This window comes from Bos indicus x Bos taurus, chromosome 14, assembly GCF_003369695.1.
Source record: "Bos indicus x Bos taurus breed Angus x Brahman F1 hybrid chromosome 14, Bos_hybrid_MaternalHap_v2.0, whole genome shotgun sequence".
Taxonomy (NCBI): Eukaryota; Metazoa; Chordata; class Mammalia; order Artiodactyla; family Bovidae; genus Bos; species Bos indicus x Bos taurus.
This window is the reverse complement of record NC_040089.1, coordinates 81,768,283-81,786,090: the sequence shown is the minus strand read 5'-3', so window position 1 is coordinate 81,786,090 and position 17,808 is coordinate 81,768,283. Positions and strand designations below refer to the sequence as shown.

General features: G+C 44.7%; 1 protein-coding gene across 4 annotated transcripts in view; it reads right to left on the bottom strand.

Moving 5' to 3' along the window:
* COL14A1 (collagen type XIV alpha 1 chain) overlaps positions 1–17,808 on the bottom strand; it is a 233,441-nt gene that overhangs the window by 137,617 nt on the left and 78,016 nt on the right. For all 4 annotated transcript variants that reach the window (XR_003514529.1, XR_003514530.1, XM_027561688.1 and 1 more), the window contains exons 14-19: positions 13,600–13,739; positions 6,430–6,556; positions 4,676–4,815; positions 3,834–3,966; positions 2,600–2,662; positions 170–321 (exon numbers count right to left, since the gene is read on the bottom strand). Coding sequence is in view for 2 of the 4 variants with exons in the window: in XM_027561688.1 (XP_027417489.1) it covers positions 170–321; positions 2,600–2,662; positions 3,834–3,966; positions 4,676–4,815; positions 6,430–6,556; positions 13,600–13,739 (755 nt within the window). In the remaining 2 variants the exon portion in view is untranslated. The remainder of the gene's footprint in view (positions 1–169; positions 322–2,599; positions 2,663–3,833; positions 3,967–4,675; positions 4,816–6,429; positions 6,557–13,599; positions 13,740–17,808) is intronic.

The window sequence follows — 17,808 nt, the reverse complement described above, 5'->3', positions numbered from 1 at the left end:
GGTTACAAAGATGGTCAGTTTCAGAGAGAGAAAAGTCATCAAGTGTGGGTCAAACAAAAACATTAGTTTCCAGAGAGATGAAGAAATGAGCGTAAAGCCTGCATTCACAGCGCGCTGGCCTGGTTAGTCAGGAGACGCAGAGGGGCTCATCAGCTCTGTTGATACACACCGTTCCCAGCACTTCTTCCGCTGGGTCCCCTTGAGCAGTCAGGTAGGTCACCCTGAACTGCTGTACACTGCTGTCTGAAATGTCCCAGGCTACCCGCAGGCTAGAAGTGGTCTCAGCATCTACCACCAGGTTCCTGATTCCGGTGCGGAAAACTGGAATAGACACAACCAGGGATTTAAAGAACTTTTTATCCATCTTATTCCAAAATGAGCTACAGAGGTGATCTGTGGACATGGCAACAAGCATCATTTATCATATCTCTGTTATGCAGACCCAGGCGAAACAAGAACTGCTCAGCTTCAGTGGTTAACCGGGAGCTAGGACCCCGATTAACAGCAAATAAAAATGGGTTTAAAAGATGCTTTCAAGGTGAGTCCGTGGACCCCTCAAAACCCCCACGCTTTGTGTACACTGGTAAAGGGAACCGGGGAGCAGCTCTCAGTCTCGATAACGAAAAGGGGAGCCCCGAGCGGGGCACGACAGTGAGAACTCTCGTCAGTCTGCGCGGGAGAAGCAGGGCAAGGGTCCCACATGGCCGAGCTCGGTGTGCAAGGCAGCATCCGACACACACACCTGTCACCCACTCACCTGTTTCTCTTTTTATTGCTAGATTTCTTAAACAATGTTGGCCGCAGCATGTGGGCCTTAGTTCTCCAACCAGGACTCAAACCCACACCCTGCCCTGGGAGACAGAGTCTTCAACCCTGGACCCCAGGAACGCTCCAGGGCCGTTCCTCGTGTTAACACCCGTCACTCAAAGCACACGTCTCCCACCGCGGCGGCCTCGATCCACGCAGCCCGCGGGGATGCTACCTTCCTCTGGATCTCTCCGCCTCCATCTGCGCTCAGCCCGCGTGGACGCTACCCTTCCTCTGGGGTCTGTCCGCCTCCACCTGAGCTCAGCCCGCGTGGATGCTACCCTTCCTCCGGGGTCTCTCCGCCTCCATCTGCGCTCAGCCCACGTGGACACTACCTTCCTCCGGGTCTCTGCGCCTCCATCTGCGCTCAGCCCGCGTGGACGCTACCCTTCCTCCGGGTCTCTGCGCCTCCACCTGCGCTCAGTCCGCGTGGACGCTACCCTTCCTCCGGGGTCTGTCCGCCTCCACCTGAGCTCAGCCTGAGTGGACGCTACCCTTCCTCCGGGTCTCTCCGCCGCCATCTGCGCTCAGCCCGCGTGGACGCTACCCTTCCTCCGGGTCTCTCCGCCTCCATCTGCGCTCAGCCCGCGTGGACGCTACCCTTCCTCCGGGGTCTCTCCGCCTCCATCTGCGCTCAGCCCACGTGGACGCTACCCTTCCTCCGGGGTCTCTCCGCCGCCATCTGCGCTCAGCCGGTGGGGACACTACCCTTCCTCCGGGTCTCTCCGCCTCCATCTGCGCTCAGCCCGCGTGGACGCTACCCTCCTCTGGGGTCTCCGCCTCCACCTGCGCTCTCTGACCGTCTCCTCTCGTCTCCCACAGCGGCGGCTCTCATTTGTCCCATCTCCTCTTCTCCCTCTCGTGCTAACTCCCTTCCAATCTCTCCACCTCCACTGACTCCTCTCTTCATTCACTTACTGCCATTCAGCACTCACTCACTGAACTTTTCCTGTATGTTAGACGGTGTCAGGCCTTTAAGACACAAATGCCTAACACGCGACAGAAATAGTGACGCGTCCCAGAGGAGGCAGACGAAGGACCTTCCTGGGCAAGACTGCGGGAGGGGACCGGGGTGTGGGTGCAGAGCGCAGCGCCTCCCCTTCAGGACGAGGCGCTCTAGACGACAGGAGGGTACCGGGAAAGCGCGAAAAACCCCGCTACGGTTGAAGGCAGGAAGAGAAACAGGCTCTCACCAGGAAGCATTCCGGGGGTTATGGAAAGAGATTGCGAGCGTAAGGAAGGGCTCAGTAAAAAGGTGAATTGAAGAGCGAATCTGTGAACGATGGATACGTGGATGATAACGGAGATCCACTGAAACGTTTTAAGTCGGGAAATAAACCTCATCAGGCTTCTATCTAGCTGACTCCGACAGCTAGTTGGGTGCTGTATGGTGACGGAGGGGAAGTTAGATTGAGAGAGGAAATAACTGATGTAAGACCGGTACACAGCCAGGTCTCAGTCACCCCCGGGAACAATCCTCAACAGACAGCATCAGGAGGAGTTACTGAGCTCAAAAGCAGAGCAGAGACTGCTTGGGGCTGCTCACGCTAACATCCTCTAAACGATTAGATGGAAATCCAAATGAAGACAGGAAACAGAGAGAACGATGAGTAGACTGGAAGACCGATCAGCACTCAAGGATAAGAGGTGGACAGTTCTAACAGGAGTGAAATTTGACCCTGCATGCCCCGTTCCTAACAATAATATAAATCAGATAAAACTGGGATAACGTAACTTCTGCTTAGAACAAACTCTTCTTCTTACGGGTACTTGGGCTTCTGTTTGCTCTTACCTGATGTCACAGGTCTGGTAGGGGCTTCTTCGGTCGTAGGTGGTTCAGTCCAAAAACTGTCAACTAAAAAAGTATTCATGACTTTAAACTTCTCTAATGATGATAACTCTATATATTTGTGTATAGCATTTTAGAGTTTTCAAAGAAAAGGCAGACAAGGAAACTATAACCTGAAGAAGTTTCTAATCACAGACACCTGCCATCATATTGAAAATTACATCTATAAAATGTGAAATCCACTTTGAAATGGGGCATAATCATGATGATTAAAGGAAATCAAGCAGCTGTAAAGGGGCTGCCAAGCAGGAGCAGCAAGGCAGACAATAAGAAGCGCATCTGCTATTTCTGTATCCACACTGGGCAACCAGAGGATAGAAGGGCTATTGAGGTCAACATGCTCATCCAGCAGCTTCTAGAATACTGGCTCAGACCCCTGGGACTTGCCTTGTCTGAGACTGCAGACTCTGCCAGGGGATGGGCTACCTCCAATGACATGGAGTACAAAGACCCAGCCCTTTGACTCAATTAGGGAGCACTCAGAAGGGCCACGCCAGGTGCAGAATTTCTAACAATATCCTGAGGGCTCGGTTTTAGCCTTTCCCTGTTCCCTATCCTTTCATCCTTGTTTCTTTACAGACGCATCTCCCGACTACACTCTCAACAAACCTTCTGGATGCAATTTTCTATTTCAGAATCTGGCTCCAGGGAACCCAATCAAAGACAACGTGTGGTTATTACCTCATATTTAAAAAATGAAGGGATGAATGAATCAGCAAGCGAATTTTGTGCAAGATCCTTGGAACCAAGATCAACTTGGGATTTTCCAGAAACTCCTAGACACTTCTGCCCTACATTTATCTGATTTGCTCATTTATTCAGTTATAAATTATTTCATCCATCCATCCATCCATTTATTCTTCCATCCATTCACCCATTCCTCCATTCAACAAGTATTCATTGCACAGTTAAAATATGCCACGAATTGTGTTAAGTGTTGGGGATGTAATGGTGCACAATACAGATACGGTCCCTGCCTTTAGATGATGACAGACCAAGAGTCTAAGGTGCTCTGCACACTGATTTCATTAAAGGTGAAGATGTGTGAAGGATTCTAGGGACAAAGTTTCTGAAGCCAGGAGTAAGGCTGACGGGCAGGGAACCCAGGAGGGTGAAAAGGGTGTCAGAATAAATGGTGGGAGCTGGTGAAGTTCACCGTGGCCTGACTAAGACTTACGTGTGGTCCCAACAGCAGTCACAACCTCACTCTCACTCCCATCGTCCAGTACAGCCAGCAGGGAGACTTCATACTCAGTGCCAGGCTCCAGGCCTTCGATAACATATGAGTCTTGGTCTTCTTGAAGGACAACCTGAAAGGTATTTGGTCCTTAGCAACCAGGTTTACTTGAATAACAGAAGAGAAAGTTAAGAAAAAATAATAAAAAGCAAAGATGCTATCCCAAGTGTAAGCAAAAAATAACTAAGCATAAGGAACTCCAGGGCCACTGAGTTCAATTTTAAAGTCAAACCAGAGCCTTTTTTCCTTTCAATTCTCTCAGCAAAGGAATGATTAATATTGCAAAAGCAGCATTTCAGAAGTTTTATTAAGTGTCATTTATGAAAATCAAAGATACTGGAAATATGTAACACTCATAACTAAAGCCCTAAAAAAAATGCGTTTTGATCTTAGAAAAATCATATGATTTGACATTTATAAAACTCCAGGTCATGCAAAGTATTGAGTCCTTCTGGGATTCTCAATGTATTTTAATACAAAAACCAACTCAAATGCCAGCACTGGGCATTCGCTTCCTAATAAAATTGTTGCTGTTGCTATTTAGTCAGTAAGTTGTGTCCGACTCTTTGTGACCCTGTGGACTGTAGCCACCAGGCTCCTCGGTCCATGGGATTTCCCAGAAAAGAATGCTGGAGTGGGTTGCCATTTCCTTCTCTGGGGGATATTTCTGACCCAGGGATCGACCCCGCGTTTCCCGCACTGCAGGCGGATTCTTTACCGCTGAGCTACCAGGGAAGCCAGATAAGACGCTCTGGAGTACTTTTTGACCTCAGACCACTCACTTCTTCGGTGCTGCCCCCGTAGACTGGGATCCACATCAGCTTGTGCTGCCCCTCGTCCGCCGACAGCGGGTGCCAGCTCACTCGAAAGCTGTCTGGCGTCACCTCATCAATTTCCAAGTACTGCTGGGCTGGAACTTCCTCTGTAAGCCAAGCGGGGAGATTCTGTTAGGGAACAGAGACGGCAAGAGACCCGTAACTCAAGCAGCCCACCAGGGGCCCCAGGTAGAAAAGGCTCTGGCGAATCCCTTGTTTCAGGAAAGCACGTGGAAGCAGGGAAAGCAAGCGCCAATCAGTCCAGTGTGGGCTCGAGTTCCTGTGTCCAGCGTTTACCCACAGTGTAAGTTAGGGAGACCGGAGACACAGCAGACTTTTACAGTTTTTTAGTACTTTCCAGAACTCTTGGAGTCTCTATTTGGCTTTTTTCATTAATTATAAAAAAATCAGAGTGCCACATTTGTTATTTTACAAAGTTACACTTTTCCAAGTATTTTGAAGAAATTAATAAAATGATGCCTTAGAAGCCTGAGAAATGTCACTTCTAGCTTTATCACCTCTCATGCCTGAATCACTCTTTAGTAATAAGTTAAATCCAGAGAAGAACATTCATCCTTCTAATTTTGTACATATGGCTGCCATCAAATTGAAATATCATTTATCAGACATCCACTATTACACTGTTTACACGCTTCTGGGATACGCAACAAAGACCATAACATCTAATTACACCCAAAGTGAATTGTAACTCATTGATTTTTATTATTTGAAATCAGAGGTTTTAAAACTCTTTGACAGGATATCATGAGAATTCCAACTAGAGTTAGCCTTTGGGAGATTTTTCAAAATCACTGAACTCTTCTCTGTGAACATTATTTCACAATCCCCTTTATTTCTTATCTCTTTCCAAATTACCTTCTCTTAGTACAGCACTAAATTTGTTTCCAAGTGCAATTAATAAAGCCTGGAAAGCAAACAACAGAATTTTTCCACCAAGAGGCAAAAAAAAAAAAGTTACATTTATTGAATGACTACAGGGTATATACAGAAAAGAAAAATAGTGCATTCGTGCTTTATTTTTTATTTTAGTATTTAAAATATGCCATATTTTTGTATGACTATTGCCAAGCAGCATGAAAATACCTAATTGGCTACAGACTGATGCATTAGGTTAAATGGCATGTACCTGTCATTTTTGTAGGCCAAACAAAACCTGTTGAAGAGCTGTAATTTTGGAAGTTCAATTAATATACACACATATCAGTGGAAGAAATGTGAAAATTTTATGTCACTAGAACAAAAGAAACAGCGTGAGATTAGGAAGAAAACGGTGCAGACTTTTATTTAGCAAAGACCTTTGAACTCAGACGTCTGTCGCTCTTTGCCTTAAGAGAAAATACTTAACCAGTAGGCATTCTACTCGGCTAATACCACCCATTGGGTAATAATAGTATAAAATAAATAAAAATTAAAATGCAATCTCTTGGGGGGACTTCCCTCACGGCCACGCAGTGAGACTCTGCGCTCTGCATACAGGGGGCCAGAGTTCCATCCCCGGTCAGGGAACTAGACCCCACAGGAAGCAACTGAGGCTGCGTGTGCTGCAACTGAAGACCCCCATGCCGCAACCAAGATCTGATGCAGCCAATGCATAAATATCTAAAACGCAATCTCCTCAAAATCACCCTTGAAGAAGCTCTCCAGCTTCTGGTTTCCACACAGCTACTCCTGGAAACTTTTCGAACCATAGTAAGACTGACCTGTGGTAAAAACTCCAGTCAGAGGTTCGGACTGGCCCTCGTCATAGATGGAGAGAATGGTAACAGTGTATTCGGTGAGGGGCGTCAAGCCCTTCAGAGGGAACGTAGTAACAGGGTCGACTTCAACCTGCAAGAGAGAGGTCATAACAGCCTGTCAGATGCGGTCCAGGCTGCTGGCCACCCGGCTGACGGCACGAGTAGTCTAAGTGCTACAAAGGAGATGCTGAATCATAAACCACAATGGAAAAAGATACAAAGAAGAAGCCATCCATCTACGTGTGTAACCGAATCAACTTGCTGTGCAGCCACAACACTGTAAGTCAACTCTACTTCCATTAAAAAAAGAGATAGTGAATTTATATATTCACATTTCTGATCTCATATCCTTAAATAAAATCAGTTCAGTTCAGTTGCTCAGTTGTGTCTGACTCTTTGAGACCCATAGACTGCAGCACACCAGGCCTCCCTGTCCATCACCAACTCCTGGAGTTTACTCAAACCCATGTCTATTGCGTCGGTGATGCCATCCAGCCATCTCGTCTTCTGGCGTCCCCTTCTCCCACCTTCAATCTTTCCCAGCATCAGGGTCTTTTCAAATGAGTCAGCTCTTCGCATTAGGTGGACAAAGTATTGGAGTTTCAGCTTCAGCATCAGTCCGTCCAGTGAATATTCAGGACTGATTTCTTTTAGAATGGACTGCGTGGATCTCCTTGCAGTCCAAGGGACTCTCAAGAGTCTTCTCCAACACCACAGTTCAAAAGCATCAGTTCTTCAGTTCTCAGCTTTCTTTGTGGTCCAACTCTCACATCCATACATGACCACTGGAAAACCATAGCTTTAACTGGATGGATCTTGTTGGAGAAGTAATGTCTCTGCTTTTTAATATGCTGTCTACATTGGTCATAGCTTTTCTTTCAAGAAGCAAGTGCCTTTTAATTCATAGCTGTGGTCACCATCTGCAGTGATTTTGGAGCCCAAAAATATAAAGTCTGTCACTGTTTCCGTTGCTTCCCCATCTATTTCCCATGAAGTGATGGCACTGGATGCCACAATCTTAGGTTTTTGAATGTTGAGTTTTTCACTCTCCTCTTTCACTTTCATCAAGAGGCTCTTTAGTTCTTCTTCACTTTCTGCCATAAGGGTAGTGTCAACTGCATATCTGAGGTTATTGATATTTCTCCTGGCAATCTTGATTCCAGCTTGTGCTTCATACAGCCCAGCATTTCTCATGATGTACTCTGCATAGAAGTTAAATAAGCAGGGTGACAATATACAGCCTTGACATACTCCTTTCCCAATTTAGAACCAGTCTGTTGTTCCATGTCCAGTTCTAATTGCTGCTTCTTGACCTGCATACAGGTTTCTCAGGAGGCAGGTAAGGTGGTCTGATATTCTCATCTCTTGAAGAATTTTCCACAATTTGTTGTGATCCACACAGTCAAAGGCTTTGGTGTAATCAATAAAGCAGAAGTTGATGTTTTTCTGGAACTCTCTTGCTTTTTCAATGATTCAACGGATGTTGGCAGTTTGATCTCTGGTTCCTCTGCCTTTTCTAAATCCAGCTTGAACATCTGGAAGTTCACAGTTGATGTACTGTTGAAGCCTGGGCTTGGAGAATTTTGAGCATTACTTTGCCAGTGTGTGAGATGAGTGCAATTGTGCAGTAGTCTGAACATTCTTTGGCATTGCCTTTCTTTGGAATTGGAATGAAAACTGACCTTTTCCAGTTAAGTAAAATACCTATCAGTTAATTTTTAAGATGTTGTTGCAACCAATATTATTTCCATTCATTACAGCTATAGTAAGTGAAGTACACACGGTTTTGCAATGCTAATGCAAAGTGCACAATGATTACAGCCAGCTTTTCGAGGAGGAGCCAGTCATGTATGATAGCCTCTACAGGAGTTATACAGATGAACAAGCATGCAGGTGGAGGTGAGCACAGCTGCTGTGTTATTTAAATTGTTCAATGAGCCCACATTTTTTAATTGGCAAGTTTCACATAAGAAGAGAAATCCCTGATCAGCCACAACAACCTTCTATCCAAGTTTTCCCACCTCAGGACCTGTGCAGATGCAGTTCATTCTGTCTGGGACCCTATTTCCTGGGCTGTTTTCAAAATAAGCCCTTCGCCACCAGCATTAGGGTTGTGCTTATATTTCATCTCCTGGTAGGGAGGTGTTCATCTCTCCAGCGGTCTCAGTAGGATGGTTCTTTAACACTATCCTTTTTATATATCTTTTCCTTTCTTGTTTTTGACCACACTCTGTGGCTTGCAGGATCTTCACTCCCCATCAGGCATGGACCCTGCAGTTCAGCACAGAGTCCTAACCGCTGGCCTCCCTAACAGGGACCATCCTTGTTTCCTCCCTGGCGCCAATCCCAGCGTGGAATCATTTTATTTCCTAAGTACAAGATACTATTTCCAACATAGCGTGTAAGCCTCTTGAGGGCAGGATCTTGTTTAGCTTTTTTAATATTGTATATTGAATTATATATATATATATATAATTATATATAAATATATTGAGTGAATAGAATAAGTAAATGGAAATTGAGACATAGGCACAAAAAATCCATTTTATAAGAGATTACGCGAAGGGCTCATCTGAACAAACAGTTAACACAGAGACTGTAGGCATCTCAAAGGAACTGACTGCAGATCATAAAGAAAGATTGCCAGCCCCGGGGAAACGAGCTTCCCTCTTCATGACTTTGGAACTCTGCGCCACGCTGCTAAAGAGGAACAGCCAAGCCCAACCTTCTCAGCCACCCCAGACATGGGAGTGAAGTCATCTTGGAAGTCCCAGCCCAGCCGGGCTCCCAGATGAACGCAGGAGTTACCTTAGCTGACACCACAAGGAGCAGAGACCAGCGGACCTGCTGAGCCTGCCCAAGTTACACAATCGTGAGCTGTCATTTTCAGCCAGGGCACTGGCTACAGAGCCAGAGTTAACTGAAAACAAGTATTGTCTCTTCTGAATCTAGGCCTGATAATACTGTGGGTGATTCTTAGCATTTAGCGTTTCCTCTGGTCCGCACGCTGTACGTGCCCCGGTTGTACTTCCTCCTCACCACAGCCTTATAAGGTAGCTAATCTCACTCCTAATCGGAAGATGGGGAAAATGAGACTCCAAAAAGTTAAGGAACTTGCCCGAGGGAAAGTCAGCCAGTTCCTAAGACTTAAAACATAAGCGCTTCACACTCCAAATTCTCTGGTTGTAAATACCAGTTACAGTTGGGCTCCATTATTTAAACTCACAGGAAAGACAGATCCATACTTAAAATATGAGTTCAAGTTGCTCTTCTAAACTATACTCACCTATTGCTTTCTGCTGTTTTAACCATACTGGCTAAGGTTTACTGGGCACTCACACTATGTCGGGGGCCTCACGTTCATTGCTTTACTTTGCCTCCTCCTCCCTCTCACTAGGCGTATAATGACTGTTTTACAAACAAGGAACCTGAGACCCAAAGACTTCATTAACCTTCCTGGAGTCATAAAACTATTAACTGGAATGGATACTTAGGTCTTGATATACTTCTATATAAGTACATATATATGTAAAAGTATATGTATTTCAGCATTATATATTGAATATATATATATATATATATATACATTTACCTATTTTTTTCAACAGATACATCTATTGAAAAGATCTGGTTTTACTTATTAAAAGCTTTTTATTTGATGCTGAACAGACTGCTTCATGCATTGATTGTTGATCATTTTATTTCATCAAGTGAGAACTTTGAGGTGTCAGTCATTTCCACTTGTTCTCATAATATGCTTCAGACTAAGTTCTGGAACTGCTTTTATTTGGAGCACTTTTAAGATGTAGGCGAAGAATTTGGGAAAATGGTAACAAATAACTATGATCTCATTGTTACACAACTATTTCTGAGAATAATTTTTCAGTCTAACTAAAAACTTCAGCCTTTTCCAGGAGGGATGAAGAGAGTCCTTGATGAGGACCCAGGGACTGGGCTCTGCTCTGGGCTCTGCTGCTGAGTCACTGTGTCGGAAACCGGCCCGTCTCCAAGAGTCCAGGGCCTGCGGCCTCTCATTAGAAAACCGAAAGGGCACCATCATGCTTGCCCGCTTCCCCAAAGCTGTTCGCAGGGCGTGCTATCTGAGACGGCTTCTTCTTCAGTTTGACAGGTCAGGCTTTGGCAACACTTTTTCTATAAAAATTGCACAAAGTGCTCTCTGTAAAAATCTCAGAGCCTGACTCAGGATAAGCACTCAACGTGTGTTAGCTGCCATCATCACCACACCATCACCATTATCATCACAATCGCCATCAACGTTTGTTTAAATGCTCTGTTCTATTTTTCTTCTTTGGACTCCAGAAAGTTAGGGAGAGAGGTAATGCAGAAAAGACAGAGAGAAGGAAAAGTAAGCGAAGGAGGGGAGGTGGAAGAGGAAGTGAAGCAGGAAAATATGGACTGAGTTGAAAACAAAGCTTCTACAATCAATCACACATCATGTAGCAGGCAGGTTTTAGTTGGGACGTTTTAAAGTTCATTCCAAGATATTTTGGGAATTTCCTAACAATCCAATCGCAGCATTATCTTTAAATAAAAGTTTAAATGAATAGCAGTAAAGCAAAATATGGTGGGGATATTCACCCTTAAAATCATATATTCCAAAACTAGGTAAAGTAGTATTTGACTCATATAAGACAGTTGTCCAGCAACCTTCAGTCTCAGATGCATAAATAGAAACTAAGAATTAAGAACACAAACACCAAAAAAAACCCCAAAAAACCTATCAGTCAACATAGAAATGTTACAAAAGCCACACATTACTTATTCACTTCATTCAGAAAAGATGTTCTCAGATTTTTATGCATGGTCTATTTACTCATATTCTAAATTCAGTTCTATCAAACATAGTTTTCTAATTTCCCAGCACAATGCAAATTAGAAATAGCAAGCACCAGAGGCAGTCCCCAAGGAAAAACACTGCAAAAAAAACACATGTATTTCTCAATGAACACAACTGTAATTTTTTAATGGAAAAATGTATGTTGACTAGAACTTTTATGGCCATTTCACAAATACTGAGCCATCATGTCATACACCTGAGGCTAATATAACATTAACTGTCAATTACACTCAACAAAAATGTATAATTATATAGTTCATATATTCACACATATGACAGTTCATTTTTGGTTCATGAAAAATTATTTCCAAATCAGAATGCTTTGAAGTGAACAAATATTAATGAATATGGTTATGTTATTTTGGTTGTTTGATGAGTCACCATTTTAAAATTTCACATAAAAAGAAATCCCTGGTCACATAGTCAAGGGGAACAAGATCTGGCAGCCCCTGCAGATTTCTGTGCAGCAACACCCTACAGGAGCTAACAGTGGCTGCCTCTTGATGCTGCTGCTGCTGCTGCTAAGTCGCTTCAGTCATGTCCGACTCTGTGCGACCCCATAGACAGCAGCCCACCAGGCTCCCCCGTCCCTGGGATTCTCCAGGCAAGAACACTGGAGTGGGTTGCCATTTCCTTCTCCAATGCATGAAAGTGAAGAGGGAAAGTAAAATCGCTCAGTCGTGTCCGACTCTTCACGACCCCGTGGACTGCAGCCCACCAGGCTCCTCTGCCCATGGGGTTTTGGTGAATATGTACACACTCCCCAGCAACGCGGTGCCCACCAGGCACCCTGTTACTGTCACCCACGGTCTGTTGTCACTGGTCATCAGTCTCTCGGTGAGAATTTCTGCCACGTGCAGGGCCCCCAAATGGGAACATGATACACAACCTAAGGGAGCCTCGTGTTTCAGGAAAAACAGGCGAGACTATTTCTTTGCAGACGCAGCAGTTTCTGCACTCATTCACATGATCCGCGTAAGCTTCCTGCACAGCTGAATTTGCAGCCCTTGGGAAAGCAGTTTACTTGTCACTGATAACAAAGAGACACTGATAGCTCGCCGCTTTTCATTTCTTTCTTTTTACTACTCCAGGTTCTCATCTTCAAAAGCAAAGCATTTTAATAAGTGCATAATAATATAGTGCACATAATAAGTGCACATAAATAAGTGCAGCTTCACCAGAATTATTTGCCCTCAGGATTTATGAGGATTTAATAAAAGATATTGAACAGTATTTCTGTACTGTTAGCAAATGTGCAGTTTTTGTCCATTCATTACTCCATATGCTGTAGGAGGGCACATTCAGCAAAATATTGCTTGGATTTCATTGTAGGAAAAAGCTTGTCTCTGTATATGAAAATACATGCTTTACTTGGTCAAGAAATAGAAATGATGTAAGCCAACATATTTCCCTTGTTGTCTTAGCTTCTTGGACCAAGATAAGGGAAAAACATAAAAATAACTGCTATCTAGCCTGCTAAAATGTATTTCCAAGGAAAGGCTTTCTGAAGAGTATTAGTCACTGAGTGCAAAGGACTGTATCTTCATGGGTTTCAATAAATTCTATTAGTTGAAAGTTTCTTCCTACACAAAACTTGAATGATTCGGTTTTCAATGCAAGCTAACTGAACTAGGGTCTTTCAAACACTGGCACTTCAGTTTCCTGCTTCTGTGAAGGCACACACTTCCTCACCCGCACTCCCTGGGGCCGACTGTATTTCCTGAGGATGGCCGCATCAACATCTGTCTCCCAGGCCACGTGCCCTCAGGGGGCTCTGTGCTCCCGCCCACCTTGAACCATGCAGGGACATGGATCCTCCTCCTAGCGGAGGTGAGGTGTTATTTCTATGACTTCTGTTGCCAACTCACAAAGGTGACACAGCTGGCATCCAGCACTCTCTCTGTGTCTCTGGAGACATGTCTGGGGACTCCTGAGCCAGCATTTAAAAAGTCCGGCTCCCCTAAAGCTCCCTTGCTGAACGGATCGTGTAAACAATCAACTTTGAAATGTAGAGCCGTTCCAGCTCCCAGATGGTCCAGTCTTCCTGGACCAGGCACCAGACAGAGATATGGAAGCCGCTGTGACGTCACTGGTTCCAGCCATTGTTTGGCTACTATCTCAAGCCAAATCCACTTCCTGACCCACCAAGATGGCAAGAGAAAATGAATAACTAGCAACTGTTTCAAGCCACTGTGTTTTGGGATGATCGATTTCATAGCCCTAAGAAACTAAAACCCAACCACTGGAAGAACACACTTCACATTCCACAGTCTTACCTCATTGATTTCAGTCCCATCAGCGTTGTTATATATAATTCGATAACCATTGATCTTTGTTGAAGTGGCATCCCAGGCTAACCGAGCACTGTTAGAGCCAATATTGGAGATTCTCAGGTTTCTGGGTGGGCTTAAGGGTACTTTGCAGTAAATGGAATAAAAAAGAAATAAAATTTTAAATAACATATATGTAAAAAGGACCCGCAAAACACAGCATCTTTGACTCCTAAACTACTGACATATGAAAATTTTCACTCAGATAATAACTTGTAACAGAGAACATTAACAAATTAACAGAGAAAAAAAGTTTTCCTCATGGAGAATGACGAGTAGCCATGAATTGCAGACACTTAGAAGCAAACGCAGTGTAGGTGAGTTTTCTGTGTCTTTCTTCTCCAGTCAAAGCTATCATTTCCTGCTGATATAAATGAACAACCCAATGAATCAAAAACCAGGAAACTTGAAATTAAATTTTAGCTATTGTACTCAACAATCATCTGGTCCTGGCGAAGTCCCTCTATTCCTCTGATCCACAATTTTCCATGTGGCAACGGTTTCTTATCTGTCCTCTCCACTTGGGTGTCTATTAAACATTTCCAACTCAACATGTCCAAATCTGAATCACTGATTCCTGTCACCTCTCCCAATCTTCTCTCTCAACCTGTCCTTCTGAGGAAATGAAAACTCCATTTTTCCCATTGCTCAGGTCAAAAACCCTGGAGTCATCTGAGGTTCAGTTTTCTGAACGTATCTCCCCTTCTCAGTGAAGCCTTCCGTGATCACCTTACATGAAACAACCCTTCCGCCTCAGTCCTACCTATGTCTCTTCCCTGATTCAGTCTTTACTGCACATTTACTGGTCTGTTCTCTCTCTTTTCCAATATACTGTCATCTCAAAGGATTACAGAATCTGATTTAACTTTGTTCCCATCTTTATCTCCAATAGAGTAAAGTTTTCAGTAAATATCTCTTGAATCAAGGAGTAGGACTCTTGCCCCGGATAAAACCCACTGGCTTTGTGAGACTAGATAAAAGTAAACACTTCACTGTGGCTTTAACAGTATAAAGAGGTGTTGATACTTCCGCACATCCTCACTACCAATTCCACGGCTTTTTGTACTTCTTTGAGGATCCCTTTCTGAGTCAACAAGTTAGAATTTGTCAATAATCTTTGAGAGTTTTGTGAGCTTTTACAGGTTTATAGTAAACAGAGGTGTTGAGATTGACTGCATACTTTCTAAGGGTGTGAGATGTAACACATCACCACATTAAATCCTAACATTAGACAGCAAGGATAACGTTATAATTAGCCCCATTACATGGATCATGAATCTGAGGTTACTCGGCCAAGATCACAGTTAGTAGAAGCAGGAGAGCAGTTGGAATCCATAACCCAGGCAATCGATCAATAGATTTGAGAGCCTAGCCTAAGGCGAGAACCCATGACAACGGTCAGCTGTCCCGCAGAGCACAATGGTTCCTCACCCTAAAGGCCAACGCTGTCATTAATCCAAGGCAGACTGGTTGTATGGCAATTAGGAGCCCAGAGACCTGGTGACTCTCACTACCTAAGCAGCCAGAAAGGACGTGTAGGAGACAAAAGCAAATAAGAATCTACGTGCGTGCACACTTGGCTCTAAACTGTCTAGGGTTCAGTTAGACTCGGCAGTGCAGTGCAGCAATGCGCAGATGCGTCAGTCTCAGGCAGCCAGGACAGTGTTTTTTAGGCCTTTTTTTAAATCAACTATTAATGGAAAAGAGTCATGGACACTTTTTAAAAGCACAAGGTATCTGCGTTTTGAAAATCTGCTTCAGGCACTTGGCCCTTTCAGTAGCCTTAAATGAAAGCTTAAACGAAAGCTTCACTAACTGAAAGAAAGCTAAGGAGGATTTTTCCTTTTACAAAAAAATGCAAAAAGCAAAAACAACATTCAGCCTTTGCTTTGTAGCAAGTCATCATCGAGCCAGTGTGCACCACAGGCCCCCAGGTAGCAAGAGGGGCCCTGCCAAGCTCCTTCCTGGGACTATGCTCAGCGTCTCAGCATCAGGCAACCGTAGCTTTGAACTGTGTTTCTGAGCATCTGTGCTTTATCTTGATTTGCTCTGTGCATCCATTAGCAAGATGTATCCTAAATCTATTTCTTTGCTTTCTGTTATTCCAGCTTACAAAAGGTTTCATAGGAACACTCTACTTTTCAATAGTGAGGGAAAACTGTAGAAAGAAATAAGTATTCTGAGTGAAAAAGAGAGATGCGTGGTTGGGAAAGTTTTCCTTCCAAATCAACAGAGTCCTCAAAAGGACTTAAGTCAAGAGATGTATTAAGGCTGCCCTGATAGCTCAGTGGGTAAAGAATCCACCTGCAGTGCAGGAGACTCCGGTTTGATTCCTGGGTCGGGAAGATCCGCTAGAGAAGGGATAGGCTACTCACTCCTGCATTCTTGGGCTTCCCTTGTGGCTCAGCTGGTAAAGAATCCGCCTGCAATGTGGTAGGTAGACCCAGGTTCGATGCCTGAGTTGTGAAGACCCCCTGGAGAAGGGAAAGGCTGCCCACTCCAGTATTCTGGCCTGGAGAATTCCATGCACTATAAAGTCCATGGGGTCGCAAAGAGTCAGACACGACTGAGCGACTTTCACAAGTGATATATGAGACGCTCTCTGACTTATTTTTCCTCTTTCTGTCTTGGGCTTTGCCAGTTTTGTTGTTTGTTGTTTTAATTACATTGGTCTTTCTCTGAAGAGGAAGAGAACACAGCCTTGGCTAATAAAAAAACGGTTGTAGGAGAAAACTCCCTTATCATCACATCTCTTTGTATGCTTCTCAAGTAGAATCTTCAAGACCGAAGCACTTGCAGACTCCATGCTGTTCACTTCCTCCCAGGTTCAGAGTGACGTGAGACACCCCATCTCCCTGCCCTGTCTTCTTCAAGACACCACAAAGAGACCCCTATTTTTAATGGTAGGCAACAAAGCATTGTGAGCTTGCCAGGGCAGCATTTTCTCTATCATATTTTCAAATAGATAAATATTTACAATTCCTAAAAAATATTATTACTATATTACCGAAATCAGGCTTGCCAGTATAACTTTTGGGGCTTCCCTGGGGGCTCAGATGGTTAAAGAATACACCTGCAATGTAGGAGACCCAGGTTCAATCCCTGGGTTGGGAAGATTCCCCCGGAGAAGGAAATGGCAACCCACTCCAGTATTCTTGCCTAGAGAATCCCATGGACAGAGGAGCCTGGCGGCCTACAGTCCATGGCATTGCAAAGAGTCACACATGACTGAGTGACTAATACTTTCACACTTTTATATACAATTTTTACCCAATTAAAAAACTAATTATAATGATAATAGTCTGAGATACAAAAGACATCAAAAATTTTTAGAAAAAAATAATAATTTTAATATGGGAGAAAGAACTATTGAGTAACTCTGCGCTAATTACTTTCAGCTGTATCACTGTACTTAATCTTCTATCAACCACATGCCGTGAGATTACTGTTGCTCCCCTTACAGGCTCAGAAATGCTCCATCACTTGCCCACTGTCACCCACCCACAATGTGACTTTCGCTGGGATTCGCATGTTGAAAGTTCTGATCCCAAAGCCCACATTTCCCCCCACATTCGGCTCCAGCTCTGCGGCGTCACTGAGAGCGGGGCTCCCACCGCGGGGCGTCCCCTTCTCTGCAGCCGCCTGTGCCCCGCCTCCGCCAGGCCAGCAGCCCAGTCGACTCCAGGAGGAGCTCAGACCCTCCCGTGGACCGTGCGCGCGGGAGTCCAGCTTCTCTCCTTCTGGGAACCGAACGCCCGGGCCTGACGTGGAGCTGAGACGGCATCCAGCCCGCCTGCAAGGACAGGTGAGCCCGGCGGGGCGGCCGCACGGAGACCTCACCGGTCAACGGCCTGCGGGCTCGGCCGGTCAGAACCCCGCCGCCAGCGGCGAGCGCCAGGGAGCTGTGCGACTCTCCCGCTGCTATCACAATGCGGTAATATCCGAAATAAAGCACACAGTAAGTGTAATACACTTCAGCCGTCCTGAAACCACCCCCTTTTCCTGATCCACGGAAAAACTGTCTTCCATGAAACTGATCCCTGGTGCCAAAAAGGTCGGGGACCACTGATCTGGAGGAGGCCAAAGTTCAATTCTAGAATCCGTGTGACTGAGTAATGACAAAAGGGGAAGCAACGCCCCTTCCTCCCCTAGGTA